Source organism: Oncorhynchus gorbuscha, linkage group LG13, assembly GCF_021184085.1.
Source record: "Oncorhynchus gorbuscha isolate QuinsamMale2020 ecotype Even-year linkage group LG13, OgorEven_v1.0, whole genome shotgun sequence".
NCBI lineage: Eukaryota > Metazoa > Chordata > Actinopteri > Salmoniformes > Salmonidae > Oncorhynchus > Oncorhynchus gorbuscha.
The window spans coordinates 64,818,263-64,835,098 of NC_060185.1; the positions used below are offsets into that span (position 1 = coordinate 64,818,263).

Genomic DNA, 16,836 nt, shown 5'->3' on the forward strand with positions numbered 1-16,836 from the left:
GCATTTTCATTCGTTTTCATGTCAAACAACACTATTCAAAGTGCCCACCATATTCTAACTATAGAATTAGAATAGTCATTCTATTTCCATGATTACAACATTTTACCCAAGTTTTTAGCTCTAAATCATAAGTCAAATCGCTATTGCAACATTTGGTTCAAAATAAGGTTTAGATTGTTTTCCCGTATCAAGAAGCCCTACATTGCAGTGTGGAAATTCTCAAATATGTGCATGAAATCAAGAAATGTATGAAAATGCAATAACAACAAAATTGGGGTTGAATTTAACATTTTCTGAAACAATAAGAATGGAGAAAGACCAATGAAATCACTTAGAATGTACGTGTTGACACTGAGGTCATGCACTAAAAACTAGTTTTTCAACCACTCCACAAATTTCTTGTTAACAAACTATTGTTCTGGCAAGTCGGTTAGGACATCTACTTTGTGCATGACACAAGTAATTCTTCCAACTATTGTTTACAGACAGATTATTTCACTATCACAATTCCAGTGGGTCAGAAGTTTACATACACTAAGTTGACTGTGCCTTTTAAACGGCTTGGAAAATTCCAGAAAATGATATCATGGCTTTAGAAGCTTCTGATAGGCTAATTGACATAATATGAGTCAATTGGAGGTGTACCTGTGGATGTATTTCAAGGTCTACTTTTAAAATCAGTGCCTCTTTGCTTGACATCATGGGAAAATCAAAAGAAATCAGCCAAGACTTCAGGAAAATAAATTGTAGACCTCCACATGTCTGGTTAATCCTTGGGAGCAATTTCCAAACGCCTGAAGGTACAACATTCATCTGTACAAACTATTCATGAAAATCGCAAATGAAATGAGATAAATATATTCAAACACAAGCTTAGCCTTTTGTTAACAACACTGTCATCTCACATTTTCAAAATATGTGTTACAGCCAACGCTAGACAAGCATTTGTGTAAGTTTATCACGTCACAATGCTGTAGACACCTTGGGGAAAACGTAAGCTCATTCGTAGCTCATTCACAGCCATATAAGGAGTCATTGGCATGAGGCGGTTTTAAAAAATGTGACACTTCCTGGTTGGATTTTTATCTGGGTTTCGCCTGTAACATCAGTTCTGTGGCACTCACAGACAATATCTTTGCAGTTTTGGAAACGTCAGTGTCTTACATTTACATTTAAGTCATTTAGCAGACGCTCTTATCCAGAGCGACTTACAAATTGGTGCATTCACCTTATGACATCCAGTGGAACAGCCACTTTACAATAGTGCATCTACATATTTTAAGGGGGGGGTGAGAAGGATTACTTTATCCTATCCTAGGTATTCCTTAAAGAGGTGGGGTTTCAGGTGTCTCCGGAAGGTGGTGATTGACTCCGCTGTCCTGGCGTCGTGAGGGAGTTTGTTCCACCATTGGGGAGCCAGAGCAGCGAACAGTTTTGACTGGGCTGAGCGGGAACTGTACTTCCTCAGTGGTAGGGAGGCGAGCAGGCCAGAGGTGGATGAACTCAGTGCCCTTATTTGGGTGTAGGGCCTGATCAGAGCCTGGAGGTACTGAGGTGACGTTCCCCTCACAGCTCCGTAGGCAAGCACCATGGTCTTGTAGCGGATGCAAGCTTCAACTGGAAGCCAAGTCTTCTTTCCAAAGCTGTCAATTATATGCATAGTCGAGCATCTTTTCGTGACAAAATATCTTGTTTAAAACGGGAACGTTTTTCATCCAAAAAATGTAATAGCGCCCCCTAAATCCAAGAGGTTAATAGGAAAAAAATCCATACAATTAGCTTCGGTTAGTGGAGATGGAGGAAACTGAAATGAAAACATATTCTTAACGTACTTTACTTACACTGAACAATATTTTGAAAAGAGTATCATGCGTGACTCCATTTAACATGTTTCAATAACATGTTTTTGGTAGTATTTCTATGTTGAAGATTCAAAAATAATTTGGTACATTTCCCCCCCATATTCCATCCATTTTGCTTTATTTATATAATATATTACACTTGCTCTTTCTTGAATAAGTTCCCCCATTTTCTTTTTAGACCATGAGAGCATAAATTATGTCCTGTTAGAGTAAATACATTTTTGTCATTTAGAAATGTATTATTAATCTGACTGGTCATGCAGTGGGTGTTTACTTCAGGCTAAAAATACACATTGCCCTAAAACCCTGTCATGTCATAGAGGAGTGTGATGCAACTGCAAATATGAACAATAGTCCCAAGATACAAGTGTGATGAATGATTAGAGTGATTTACAAAGGCGGCCGCATGAACAAATAACCTCAATTGTAATCACCTGTTAGAAAATTCCATGACGAGGAATGGGATTAATACATTTATTGTAGTCAACAAAATAGATTTGTGCTAATGCTGTTTTAGCAATTTTATGTTAACACCGATGGCCTTTTTTCACGTCGCTAACACATGCCTCTTCTATTGACGTGTCCGGTCCAACAATACCAGAAATGCAAGACAGACGCAAGTAGACAAACGACTTGAAAACGGAACATTTTGTATAAAACTCCTTGTTGTTTTTACCTCGGTCCTCTGTCTGTGGTGTGATGGTGAGCTGTGTCATTTCTGTGCTGTGGTTAGTGTGTCTTTGTGTGACCTATGGGAGTCATTGTGAAATTAAATCACCATGGTCTGATGAGTGACATGACCATAGAATTAGAACTGTAGTTCTTTGGATGCATTACGGTGTAGTTGTGTTCTGTGATAGGTGGTGTCCCTCCGACATGTCTATTGCTGACTGATGTATACCCCCCTCAGGACCAGGCGGTATCCCCCCCAGAGGCCTGCTTGGCGACGGCCCCAACGACCCCCGAGGAGGAACCCTGCTCTCAGTCACAGGAGAGGTCATCGAACCCAGGTGAAAGAGGAGCCATCGTTGTTAGTGTAGTTTTACCGTCATTGAGTTAATCAATTGCATTCTTCTAGCACCTTTTCAATTTCTGTGAACGACTGGCTTATTCTGTTCTCTTTGTGTCCAGTCGGGGAGGAGCCTTCATTGGCGCCCCCCCACCACACCAGGGGCCCCCCATGCACATGAACCAAATGGTTGGCGGGCCTCCTTCGGACATGAGGCCACCTCACGACATGAGAGGACCCCCCATGGGTGAACCCAGGGGCATGATGGGAGAGCCCCGGGGACCCCCCATGGGTGAACCCAGGGGCATGATGGGAGAGCCCCGGGGACCCCCCATGGGTGAACCCAGGGGCATGATGGGAGAGCCCCGGGGACCCCCGTTGGGTGAGCCCAGGGGCATGATGGGAGAGCCCCGGGGACCACCCATGATGGAGCCCAGGGGACCCCCCATGGAGACGAGAGGTAACCACATCACAGTATTAACATCAAGTCCAATTAAGTTTATTTTATTAGCAGACATTTTATAAGAAGCATTATTGCCATAATTTAGAATTGTGTGGAAAACAGGTGGAAAAGCTCCTGTGCTTAGACTAGTTCGATCAGATCTGTAATGAGTAATCACGTGAGGAATGGCTGTTGTTTCTTAAAGGTCGTGACCCCAGAGCGGTGGACACCCGTGGACCAGTGTCAGGCCAGAGGGTTCCCATGGCCCAAGGAATGCAGGGCCCCCCCCCTCACTCCATGAATCCTAATGCCCCTCCAACTGCCAGACCGGTACTGCCTACCTACAGCAAATGTCTTCAACATTAGGTCTTCTTGTCAATGAAAACAGTTCTAATAACTTTTTTTTTCAGGGTCCTGGTTTACCACAGTCTGGAGGTAGCTTCAGCCCAGGGCAAAGCCAGGTGACCTCACAGGACCATGAGAAGGTGGGTTTGTCATGTCACCATTGTGTCACGATTAACTTTCAGTTTCACCTTAAAATGCCTGGCTAGTACTAGAAGATATTGGCTCAGATTAGTGTTGGCTGTCTTGAGAAACTAGAGCATCAAGTGCCTTCAGAAAGTATTCACATCTATTGACTTTTTTCACATTTTGTTGTGTTAAAGTGTGATTGAAATCTATTTAATTGATTTATTTTGGTCAATGATCTGCACAAAATACCCTAATGTCAAAGTGGAAGACAAATTCAAACATTTGTATAAAAAAGTCACTGTCTTGATTACATAAGTATTCAACCCCCTGAGTCAATGCATGTTAGAATAACCTTTGGCAACGATTGCAACTGTACGTCTCGAAGAGCTTTGCACACCTGGATTGTGCAACATTTGCCCATTTTCTTATTTTCAAAATCCTTCAAGCTCTGTCAAATTGGTTGTTGATCATTGCTAAACAATCGTTTTCAGGTCTTGCCATAGATTTTTATGTCGCTTTAAAACTGCCACTCAGGAACCTTCAAGGTCTTCTTGGTAAGCAACTCCAGTGTAGATTTGGCCCTGTACTTTAGGTTTTTGTCCTTCTGAAAGGTACGTTTGTCATCTAGTGTCTGTTGGAAAGCAGACTGAACCGGGAGTTCCTCTGGAGATAAGCACAGGCAAAATTCTATTCTGTCTTTGTTTTATCCTATAAAGCTCCCAAGTCCTTAACGATTACAATCATGTCCTTAACATGATGCTGCCACCACTATGCTTGAAAGTATGGAGAATTGTACTCGGTCATGTTGTATTGGATTTGCCACAAACATAACACTTTGTATTCAGGACAAAAGGTTAATTGCTTTGCAACATTTTTTGCAGTATTACTTTTGTGCCTTGTTCAAACAGAATGCATGTTTAGGAAAATGTTATTCTGTACAGGCTTGCTTCCTTTTCACTCTATTCAGCAGGTTAGTATTGTGGCATACATAACCTTTGGAAAGTATTCAGACAGCCTTATTCTAAAGGGGATAGAAGTCCTCAGAAATCTACACACAACCCCATAATGACAAAGTGAAAACAGGTTTTTAGAAATGTCTGCAAATTTATACAAATTTAAACCGATGCCTTATTTACATAACCATTCAGACCCTTTGCTATGAGACTTGAAATTGCGCTCCGGTGCATCTTGGTTTCCATTGCTCATTCTTGAGATGTTTCTACAACTTGATTGGACATGATTTGGGAAGGCACACACCTGTCTATATGAGGTCTCACAGTTGACGGTGCAAGTCAGAGCAAAAACCAAAACATGAGGTTGAAGGAATTGTCCCCGGAGCTCCGAGACAAGATTGTGTCAAGGCACAGATCTGGGCAAGGGTACCAAAAAATGTCCGCTGCATTGAAGGTTCCCAAGAACACAGTGGCCTCCATCATTCTTAAATGGAAGAAGTTTGGAACCACCACGACTCTTCCTAGAGCTGGCCGCCTGGCCAAGCTGAGCAATCAGGAGAGAAAGGCATTGGTCAGGAAGGTGACCAAGAACCCGATGGTCACGCTGACCGAGTTCCTCTGTAGAGATGGGAGAACCTTCCAGAAGGATAACCATCCCTGCAGCACTTCCCTACGGTGAAGCATGGTTGTGGGGATGTTTTTCATCAGCAGGGACTGGGAGACTAGTCAGGATCGAGGCAAAGATGAAGTACAGAGATCCTTGATGACAACCTGCTCCAGAGCGCTCAGGACCTCCGACTGGGGTGAAGGTTCACCTTCCAACAGGACAACCACCCTAGGCACACAGCCAAGACAACTCAGGACTGGCTTCGGGGCAAGTCTCTGAATGTCCTTGAGTGGCCCAGCCAGAGCTCGGACTAGAACCCGATCAATCATATCTGGAAAGACCTGAAAATGGCTGTGCAGCAACACTCTCCATCCAACCTGACAGCGCTTGAGAGGATCTGCAGAGAAGAATGGGAGAAACTCCCAAAAATACAGGTGTGCCAAGCTTGTAGCGTCATACCCAAGAAGACTCGATCGATGCTGCCAAAGGTGCTTCAACAAAGTACTTATTTTTAAGGGTCTAAATACTTATGTAAATGTGACATTTCAGTTTATTTTTAATACATTCACAAACATTTCTAAACCTGTTTTTGCTTTGTCATTATGGGGGAAAACAATTTAATCCATTTTAGAATAAGGCTGTAACATCCTCAGTTTTCTCCTATCACAACCATTCAACTCTGTAACTGTTTTAAAGTCACCATTGGCCTCATGGTGAAGTCCCCGAGCGGTTTTCTTCCTCTCCGGCAAATGAGTTAGTAAGGACGCCTGTATCTTTGCAGTGACTGTGTATTGATACACCATCCAAAGTGTAATAACTTCACCATGCTCAAAGGGATATTCAATGTCTTTTTTCTTTCTTTTTTTTACCCATCTACAAATAGGTGCCCTTTGCGAGGCATTGGAAAACCTCCATTCTTTGCGGTTCAATCTGTTTGAAATTTACTGCTCGAGCTGAGGGACCTTTAAAATTATGTGTGGGGTACAGACATGAGGTAGCCATTCAAAAATAATGTTTAAACACTCTTGTATTCAAAGTCCATGCAACTTATTATGTGACTTGTAAAGCATATTTGTACTCTTGAACTTATTTAGGCTTGCCATAACAAAAGGTTTGAATACTTATTGCCTCAAGACATTTCAGCTTTTCCACTTTTATTGATTTGTAAAAAACACAATTCCATTTTGACATAATGGGTTGTTGTGTGTAGGCCAGTGACAAATCACAATTTTAAATTCCGGCTGTAACGCAACAAAATGTGAAAGTCAAGGGGTGTGAATACTTTCTGAAGACACTGTACTGTGCAGCTGTCTTCATCGACCTGGCCAAGGCTTTCGACTCTGTCAATCATCACATACTTATTGGCAGACTCAATAGCCTTGGCTTCTCAAACGACTGCCTCGCCTGGTTCACCAACTACTTCTCAGATAATTCAGTGTGTCAAATCGGAGGGCCTGTTGTCCGGACCTCTGGCAGTCTCTATGGGGGTTCCACTGGGTTCAAACCTCGGGACGACTTTTTTTTCTCTGTATATATCAATGATGTCACTCTTGCTGCTGGTGATTCTCTGACTCATTTCTACGCAGATGACACCATTCTGTGTACTTCTGGCCCTTCTTTGGACACTGCTACCAAACCTCCAAATGAGCTTCAATGCCATACAACAACACTCCTTCTGTGGCCTCCAACAGCTTTTAAATGCTAGTAAAAATAAGTGCATGCTCTTCGACCGATTTGCCGCCCGCACCCTCCTGCCCGACTAGCATCACTACTCTGGACGATTCTGACCTAGAATATGTGGATAACTACAAATACCTAGGTGTCTGGCTAGACTGTAAACTCTCCTTCCAGAATCACTATAAGCATCTCCAATCCAAAATTAAATCTAGAATCGGCTTCCTATTTCGCAACAAAGCCTACTTCACTCATGCTGCCAAATATATACCCTTGTAAAACTGACTATCCTACCAATCCTTGACTTCGGCGACGTCATTTACACTCTACTCAGCAAATTGGATGTAGTCTATCACAATGCCATCAGTTTTGTCACCAAAGCCCCATATACTACCCACCACTGCGACCTGTATGCTCTCGTTGGCTGGCCCTCACAACATATTCGTCACCAAACTCAGTAGCTCCAGGTCATCTAAGTCTTTGCTAGGTAAAGCCCCGCATTATCTCAGCTCACTGGTTACCATAGCAACACCCACCCGTAGCATGCGCTCCAGCAGGTATATTTCACTGGTCATCCCCAAAGCCAACACTTCCTTTGGCCGCCTTTCCTTCCAGTTTTCTGCTGCCAATGACTGGAATGAATTGCAAAAATCACTGAAGCTGGAGTCTTCTCTCCTCTCTAACTTTAAGCATCAGCTGTCAGAGCAACTTACCGATCACTGTACCTGTACACAGCCAATCTAAATGGCACACCCAACTACCTCATCCCCATATTATTACTTACCGTCTTGCTCTTTTGCACCCCAGTATCTCTACTTGCACATCTATCACTCCAGTGTTAATGCTAAATTGTAATTATTTTGCCTCTGGCCTATTTATTACCTCCCTACTCTTCTACATTTGCACACACTGTACATTGATTGTTCTATTGTGTTATTGACTGAACGTTTGTGTAACTCTGTTGCTTTGCTATATCTTGGCCAGGTCGCAGATGTAATTGAGAACTTGTTTTTAACTGGCCTACCTGGTTAAATAAAAAAGATGCTCAATGACAAGAAGCTTAAACCCCAACTTTTAAATGAAAGGTCTATGTCTGTCCTAACCTGTCAGCAGTCTGGGAGGAAGTTATTGAGGAATTGGGTGAGAAGAGGATGACATCTCAAGCACTTGGGTTTGTGGAGACAACTTGGGGCTCGGTGCTTTCTTTGGCTACCTGAAGAGTAACGAGTCAGGGCAACAAAATAACCAATGCATTAGCTCTCAATGAAAAGCCATTTATTTCAATGTAATAACGACCAATGGAATACATTTACATTTAAGTCATTTAGCAGACGCTCTTATCCAGAGCGACTTACAAATACATGATGTAGTTATTCAATGGAAAATTTTGAACGTGTTCTGTGTAAACTATTTTGAAAGATCTGACTTTCCTTCTGTATCCAAGCTGTGCTTTTGAAAGTATTTTGGTTTTAACATTACTGCCTGCCTGTCAATATCTGATCTGAGAGCAGTGTGGTTCACCAGTTTGTCTATTGTTTTCCAGGCCGCCTTGATCATGCAGGTGCTGCAGCTGACCCCAGAACAGATTGCCATGCTGCCCCCAGAGCAGAGACAGAGCATCCTCATCCTCAAAGAGCAGATCCAGAAGACTGCCGGGGCGCCCTAAAGAACAACCAACTCTCTGTCCCCTATAATGTCGACGTCACCTCATCCTAATTTCAAACATTTTGTAGATTGTTTTGTATTATATTGTCTTTTTTTAATGGAAGATTGAAGGGAGTGCTTGTGATTTGAAGAATGTCAGTTCATTTTCAAATGGCAACACTTCAACAGAAGTATTGCCGGATGTTATGGGTTTTTATATTGTCTATCAATAAGACGAGAACAATTTTAGTACTGTATTTTATTCAGAATGGATGTTGGTATGTACAGGAGAGGATTTAAAGTGTCATTGTAGATTAAAATAAACTATTTTCTCACAAGAAAAAGGACATACAAATGAAGTGAAACAATTGTGTAGGTTGAGGGGGTACACTGAGTAGAAGAGTCCTTGGAATTATTTTGTAAATGTGAGGAAAGTACATGTGTATACATGCTTCATAGGATTGTGACTCATTTGTTCTAGAACAGATTATGTAGCTTTGACTGGCAATGCCTCGCCCTCATTTAACACTTAAGTGCACCTGTATCGTTTACAAGGAAATGGATATACAATAGGGCTTTTGTAAAAATATTGCTATCATTTCCTTCTCTGTAGCTACACCTTGAAAGCGTGACACTCAAAGGCCTCAGTGTCATGTTCAGATTGAAGAGCCATTGTTGATTGTTTATTCTACACTGAATAAAACATTTAAAGTGTTGGTTGCATGTTTGAGTTGAAATGTTTCATATGCACAAAAAGCTTATTTCTCTAATTTTGTGCACATTTGGCTAAATGTGCAAGGCTTGTCAGTTTTCTGTGGAGGAAGCAGAATCCAAAAAGGTATTAAGGGCTGATATACTCTACAGCATCTGTCATGTTCAGATTCTTGTAAAAAATATTCCCCCCCCTCAATTTCTTGATATCCATTTGGTTATAGTCTTGTCCCATCGCTGCAACTCTCCTACGGACTCAGGAGAGGTAAAGTCAAAAGCCACGCATCCTCCGAAACATGACCCTGCCAAGTCGCACTGCTTGCTTAACCCGGAAGTCAGCCGCAACAATGTGTAGGAGGAAACACTGTCGGGCTTGGCGACCGAAGTCAGCTTGCAGGCGCCCGGCCCACCACAAGGAGTCGCTAGAGTGCGATGGAACAAGGAAGTACCGCTGCACCACTCAAGAAGCTCCCAGATTAATAGTTTTAAAAACAACTATTTGCAAACATTTTGGAAGACCAAAGAGCCAGCTTTGGTTGGTGGGCAAATTAGACATTGTTTTGCTCAGAAGTCTCCTTGTTGAAGTAGAATTTGGTCTTTCAGGGATCGACGTCTGTTTATTTGACACATTTCTTTGACAAGACGGTAGCTAAGACCACAGGGCCACACAAGAATGTGCCCACCACTGACCTGTAGACATTGATAAGAGAGACATATATAGTAGTTTAGTCAATGAAGGGTACAGTCCAAGCTATATGTAATACCCCTGTTTTTAAAGATGCAGAAATTGCTCTGCCATTTCTTGGTCGCTAAAATTTTAAAAAGTTTATTTCTCTCATTTTGTGCACATAAGAATGGGAAGCAAAGAAATAGCGCCCATAGAACAGATGTACAGCTTCTTAGACTTGTGAATTTGGTAGAGTCGCCCCAAAAAGTTACACATGGCAGCTTTTACTACTGTCCAGAACTGATTTATAAGGGAATATTGTCATGTCAAGACGTGTTGTAAACGAACGTACGTCGGATTCTCTTGGCACACTTGTTCAAACTCCTTATCCCAGTTCGGCCTGCCGTAGTTGGTTTTCTGCTTCAGACCAGTGACCACATCCGTGTCCGCATCCGCATGAACCATCACATGAGTTGCCTATGGGGAAGAAAGATAGTGAACAGACGCTACCACAACTATTGCATGTCTCACAGTGGAATATGGTCATTCAGATTGTCGGTGTATGTATGTATGCTGCCTCACATACATGGCTCTGATCCCATCCAGTGAGGTAGAGTTTGTAGGTGAGGAAGTCTCCCATGCCTCTCTCCTCCATCTCCCTCTCCAGCACCTGCAAACCACTCGAATGCATGCGTCTCCCTGCACAGCCAATAGAAGTAGATCCGCAACCAGGAAGTAAATATGAGGATGTGATTTCAAACAATTCAATACCGAAGCTATAACATGCTATGCTGGCAAAAGTCCATGAAAAATACTAATGTTCACAGAGACATTCAGGTGCATCATGGAATTAGACTGGTATGCAGGACTAAAGGTGTCTGGTTAGTAGCTTCAATGGAAAGCCAGAGAGTATCAATATGTTCCCTACCTTTCTGGTGCGTAGCTTGGGGTTGGAGTCCTTGAATTTGTACCAGATGGACTTGAGGATGGAGGCGAAGGGGGTGACTGCGATTCCAGCGCCAACCAGCATGGCGACTTTGTAGTCAAACACATCCTAACTGGCCGTATCAAAGGGTCCATCCACACCCATTCTGAGGGACAGGTCAAAGGTCAAGCCATCACAAACAGGATAGGAGGGCAGAAATATTTGACCAGCTAAACCTAATGAATTCCTATGCATTCAGGAATGGTTTCCAACTTAATCTGTGCATGTAACTTGGACCTTTCACAGAAAACATGCATTGATGCCCCTTATCCTCCCCATCAACAAAGATGAGGAGCTTGCTGCTACATTAGTTAGTAGTTGCTGCAGTGCACACTTACCTTTCTGTATTTGACAGCCTGAATGTAGCGGATGAAGCGCAGCAAGGTCTCACACACAAGGGACCATGGGACCGATCACCCACATCCAGGTCTATAAGGACATGGGAACACAGGACATACTGTATCTAAGACGATTCTCTTTAAGTTATTTTTGATTGTAGGTGATATTATTACGTGTCATAGAGGAACCTCTTACCTGTGGGAACCCCCCTGCAAACTGAGGGACGGGACACATCTTTTTCTTCCCCCAGTCTTCTATATGATCTTTACAGAAGGTGATATTATATGGTGGATTGACGTTTGTTTGACCTCGAACTATGAGTCTGTAGGGACAATGGACATAACCATTGACTTCTAATCCAAAACAAACCTTTACTCTTAAAGGTGCACTATGCAGAAATCACTCCACCATTTCCTGGTATACAGTAGTTCGCATAATTTCTGTTTATGTGACAAAACTAGCAAGTATAGTGTAGAGAATCATTGCACCATCTAAACCTCTGTGAAATACCTTTTCCATAACAAAAAACATTGTATTGTCAGCTGTTTGAAGCTGGTGTACTAAACCAAAAACTAAACTTAAAAACAGGAAACATAGAAATAGTGCATATAGAACAGATCTACTGCTTCTTAGCTTTGCTTTCAATGAGAATGCGATTTCTAACTGCCATTTCTATGTGAATTTGGTCAGATATTGTAGCTTTAAAAGAGAGTGCCTTACCCGGCTCCATGGATGACCAGCCCAGCAAAGAAGACAATGAAGAGGTGGTGTGTGAACTAGAAGACCTCGAAGTAGCTGCGCCTGATGACCTCCATGGACGAAGTGATCATAAGGATGAGTGCCAGCGTGATGATTACGCCCATGATCCCAGCGATGGTGGTGAACACCAGGAGGTTCGGAGTCTGAGGCAGAAGGAGCCAATCAGAATGCACCCAAGTCATTCACATGACTTCTAGGCCTATATAAAACTTCTACAAGGACTTGTGCCATGAGTTTGTTTGGTATACCAGACCTGACTAGGACAAACTTGGTGCCCTAATTACAATAACATACAAAGAATTATAATACAGTACTGAACAAGTGATTAAAACTCCAATGGCTACAGTGGTTGTAGAGCAGATTGGGTTCAGGTAGGTGGTGTTGCCCGAGTCGTTAAGTCTGGACAGGGCCATGCTGAGGGCATCATACTCTCCATGCCAGCTGTTGTAGTACCACTCCACGTTCAGCAAATGGGCAATGATGTGAACCGCTGCCACAAAACAAGAGGAAATAGACAGGTTAAAGTTTAATTTAGCATTAGGAATAGACTCGAGATTCCTATGTGTTCAACAGGATCATTCCACCCCAGGAAGAATAGCTGCTGCTTTGGCAAAATCTAATGGGGATCTGAATAAACCACCCCCAAATTTGACATCCAGTCAGGGCAGCGCAGGTAAATGAGTTGAACTTTGGATCGGAGTCACTGCCTTGATTGGATACCACTACTCCATTCTATAGAAACACTATTATTTAAGAATAGAAAAGTGTAGAAATTGGCACAAAGAAAATGGCACGATCTATGTTGAAATAGTTTAATCTACTTTGAACCATGTACTGGTATGGCACAGGGATAACGGCACAGGGATAATGGCACGGGGATAACGGCACGGGGATAACGGCACGGGGATAACGGCACAGGGATAATAACATGAAAGAAGCAGTGTCTGAATGTCGTTCTCCATTCCTCGAGCATTTCAATCTATGTTGAACCATGTACTGGTATTTAAACCGAAGCTGAGGTTTTCAATGACATCTTCAACATAGCCTGAATACTCCATCAGGCGATATCAAAAGATACTGGATGAATGTTCAAATGTTCTATCGAATGTGACAGATCTGTTTACTCGGTTCTTGTTGAGAAATACTTTGTAAGGCCTTTATTCTCCCCGAGGTCAGGATCTCCTCATCCAACAACCCTAGTAAGTCCATTTCCAGCTTCAGTCTCCTGGTCTTTTTCACCCCTTGACCTTAATTGTGCCTTTGCCACAATAAGAAAGTGTCATATTTTGTGTTGACCAAATAACACTGGTAACAATTTCAAATAAATCTTAAACGTTTCATCCCCATTGTCACCTAAAATCGAACTTTGTTTACGAGTAGATTACTTATCAGTGCATGAGAAAGTAAAGGCTTCAGGTTAGGGTTTTCCGCTGGTTATCTGACCAGGAAGCAAGCGTCGCATACCTGGCATCAGGCCAATCATGTAGGCCACCAGCTTGTGGAAAATGATATTTTTGTCCAGCTGTTTCCTCATAGTTCGCCCACAGCACTGAAACAGCAACACAAGGAAGTTCAAGACAAATTAGGAGGATGACAATGAAAGTCAATTAAAAGCCACGGACCTTTAATATATTGGCAAAGCACTTCAATCATACAAGTCCGTTCCGTTATAGTTATCATCAGACAATATAAGTATACAGTAATGTACAGAGGAATGTTTGCTACAAGATGCTGTGATGACAAATGAGACAATAATTGCATGACCCCTTGGCTAAACCCTGAGGATGAGTTCTACCACGAAGGAGCCGCGGACAAGAGACAGCAGGTTCCGAAACACAGGCAGCAGAATCAGCAGGCAGTTGAAGTTGAGGACGGCTGCAGGGGCTCTGGCCCAGGCCAATGCAGACTGAAAGCCCAAGGACACCCATGTCAACCTCTGCAGTGTGTTATCCTATACATACCCTCTGTGACATCTGTCCTATCATAAGGAATGGTGTACACTACTCAATAGAAACAAATTCAACAGGCCAAAGTCGGATACTTCATACTTGTCCTATTTAAATCATAGGAATGCATTATTAATTGAGCATTTACGGTATACTATGTTTATACTACCCAAGGCCTAAATATTATGGTAAGACTCACCCCTAAAAACCGATCCCCCAAGTCGTACAAGAAGTAGAACCAGACGAAAATGAATATGTTGATGGCCATCCAGACCACCTGTAAATCCAGCCAGGAAAATATGACCAAAACAGCAGGATTGGGAATATTGTAGTCTTCTATGTATTACTCTTAAAAATAACATGCATTCCTCTCAAAATAACATATCTTGCCGTTGTCTAGACTTGACAGTTCATGCAGCTTTAGTATTCTGATCATAGTTCTGCCTTTACAAAAAAAGAATGCAGTCAGAGTGCAGTATAACTGCAGTACAACTGGAGAAAAGGTGCAGTCTAACTGCAGTATGTTCCAAATACTGCGTCCAAAATAACACTTTTTTTTTACTACAGTAATTTTGCAGAGTAACTGCAGTTACATTTCAGTTATTCTGCAATGTATTTATTTTACCTTTATTTAACTAGGGAAGTCAGTTAAGAACAAATTCTTATTTACAATGACGGCCTACCCCGGATGACTCTGGGCTAATTGTGCGCCGCACTATGGGACTCCCAATCACGGCCGGATGTGATGCAGCCTGGATTCGAATCAGGGACTACAGTGACGCCTCTTGCACTGAGATGCAGTGCTTTTAGACCGCTGCAATTACTGCGTCCGAAATACCACAGTCGACTACAGTTTAAAAACGGTAATCTTTTTTTGTAAGGGTGATCATGGAATTCCCGAACGAGTCATGCACGGACACTACATTTTAAATTATGTCTACCCTGTCCAGTGTGTGTCCGGATTCCCGCGCTATTTTCAAATGACTATGCGTTCTACGAACAGTGGAATAGGCTAAATACGACAACACAACAACTGGTGGCAGTAACTACCTCTGTAGCTAGCCAGCAAGCAACGCTAACGCGATTTCAAACGGGTTAGCGTAACTCTAGCCAAACCAAACATATGCTAGCGTGTATGAGGCCAGTAGACACGTGCCTTCACACGCTAGGAACGTTTTTCCTCCAATTTAATAATAAAAAGCTGCCTCTCGGTCCAAAACGCAAGTTTTCTGGAGCCTTGGGGGAGGATAGGTGATGAGCTCGCCCAATGTATGCCCTTTTGGTAGCTTGATTGCGTTCAGACTAAGGAGAAATGCGCACACATCCCTGACCACCTCGTGAAGTGGTCAGCCAGATCTGTACAATATCAGACCACGAAGCGAATAGACCCGTCTTTTCAACGCAATCTTCATATTCTGGTAGCATAAGTCGCATGCAAGTGTCAAGTATAGACACGACCTTTTGGGGTTTCAGTAAAGCTAACCAAGTTATCCTATTTGGCGCATTTGGAGACATATTACGCATCTGGGGCATCACTCAAATGCGCTTTGGCTGTCCTTAAAAGCCCAAATACATGTATCGCATTCACTCAAATGATACATTGACTATAGCCTACATTATCCAATATGATTAAGGTAATACGTCATTCTCACCAGTATGAAGTATGTCAGTCCATGATTAATGATCCAGTTGCCCATTTTGAATGACTTTTGCCATCCACCACTACTGGTCTTTAAGCCGTTACCAGTCGTTTTTATACAGTGCACCTGTTCAAACCCCACCCATTTCAGGTCAGTAGTCAAAGTTATGCCAAGGAAATACAGTCCATCAAATTGCATTTCCCCAGGGAGGATGTAATCATTTATTTTTGTTGAGAGCGTGTCAGAATCCCATTTCCCACGCCTTTGGAATGAGGAAGATTTTTTGGGGGATCGACTATGGTTGGCTCTTGGGCTCCAAGCAGAGGAATTGAGGAGAGGCCTTTTTCCTTAGACAATTTTGAGCCATATTCGGGTAAACCACCACCTGATCATGTCTATCCATGCCTGCACCTATAGAACATCCCAAGTTACTTTCCCATGGATCTAAAGTGCATTCGGAAAGTATTCAGACTCCTTGACTTTTTCCACATTGTTACTTTACAGCGTTATTCGAAAATTGTATTTTATTCCCCCTCATCAATTTACACACAATACCCCAAAATGACAAAGTGAAAACAGGTTTTTATATATGTTTTGCAAATGTATTAAAAAAACATCAGAAATACCTTATTTATATAAGTATTCATACCCTTTGCTATGATATTCGAAATTGAGCTTCAGTGCATCCTGTTTCCATTGATCGTCCTTGAGATGTTTTTACAATTTGATTGGATTCTACCTGTGGTAAATTAAATTGATTAGACATGATTTGGAAAGGTACACATCCTGTCTATATGAGGTCTCACAGTTGACAGTGCAAGTTTGATCAAAAACCAAAACATGAGGTTGAAGGAATTGTCCATAGAGCTCCGAGACAGGATTGTGTCGAGGCACAGATCTGGGGAAGGGTACCAGAACATTTATGCAGCGTCGAAGGTCCCCAAGAACACAGTGGCCTCCATCATTCTTAAATGGAGGAAGTTTGGAACCACCAAGACTCTTCCTAGAGCTGGCCACCCAACCAAACTGAGCAATCAGGGGAGAAGGGTCTTGGTCAAGGAGGTGACAAAGAACCCGATGATCACACTGACAGAGCTCAGAGTTCCTCTTTGGAGATGGGAGAACCT

General features: G+C 42.4%; 2 protein-coding genes across 2 annotated transcripts in view; one reads left to right on the forward strand and one right to left on the reverse strand.

Moving 5' to 3' along the window:
* The window catches only part of cstf2 (cleavage stimulation factor, 3' pre-RNA, subunit 2), a 22,669-nt gene extending 13,291 nt beyond the window's left edge, over nucleotides 1-9,378 (forward strand). Inside the window, 5 exon segments of the mRNA XM_046295353.1 lie at nucleotides 2,773-2,872; nucleotides 2,994-3,331; nucleotides 3,519-3,643; nucleotides 3,724-3,798; nucleotides 8,562-9,378. Coding sequence (XP_046151309.1) covers nucleotides 2,773-2,872; nucleotides 2,994-3,331; nucleotides 3,519-3,643; nucleotides 3,724-3,798; nucleotides 8,562-8,684 — 761 coding nt within the window. The 3' untranslated portion in view covers nucleotides 8,685-9,378.
* Nucleotides 9,225-16,361, reverse strand: nox1 (NADPH oxidase 1). Its single transcript, XM_046293501.1, is given in 14 exon segments — nucleotides 9,225-10,063; nucleotides 10,393-10,517; nucleotides 10,627-10,714; nucleotides 10,716-10,739; nucleotides 11,012-11,094; nucleotides 11,364-11,424; nucleotides 11,426-11,454; nucleotides 11,560-11,686; nucleotides 12,085-12,266; nucleotides 12,468-12,613; nucleotides 13,588-13,672; nucleotides 13,919-14,029; nucleotides 14,269-14,346; nucleotides 15,722-16,361. Coding segments are annotated over 14 exon segments (1,467 nt in total). The 5' UTR covers nucleotides 15,908-16,361; the 3' UTR covers nucleotides 9,225-9,921.
* Nucleotides 16,362-16,836: the final 475 nt, after the last annotated feature.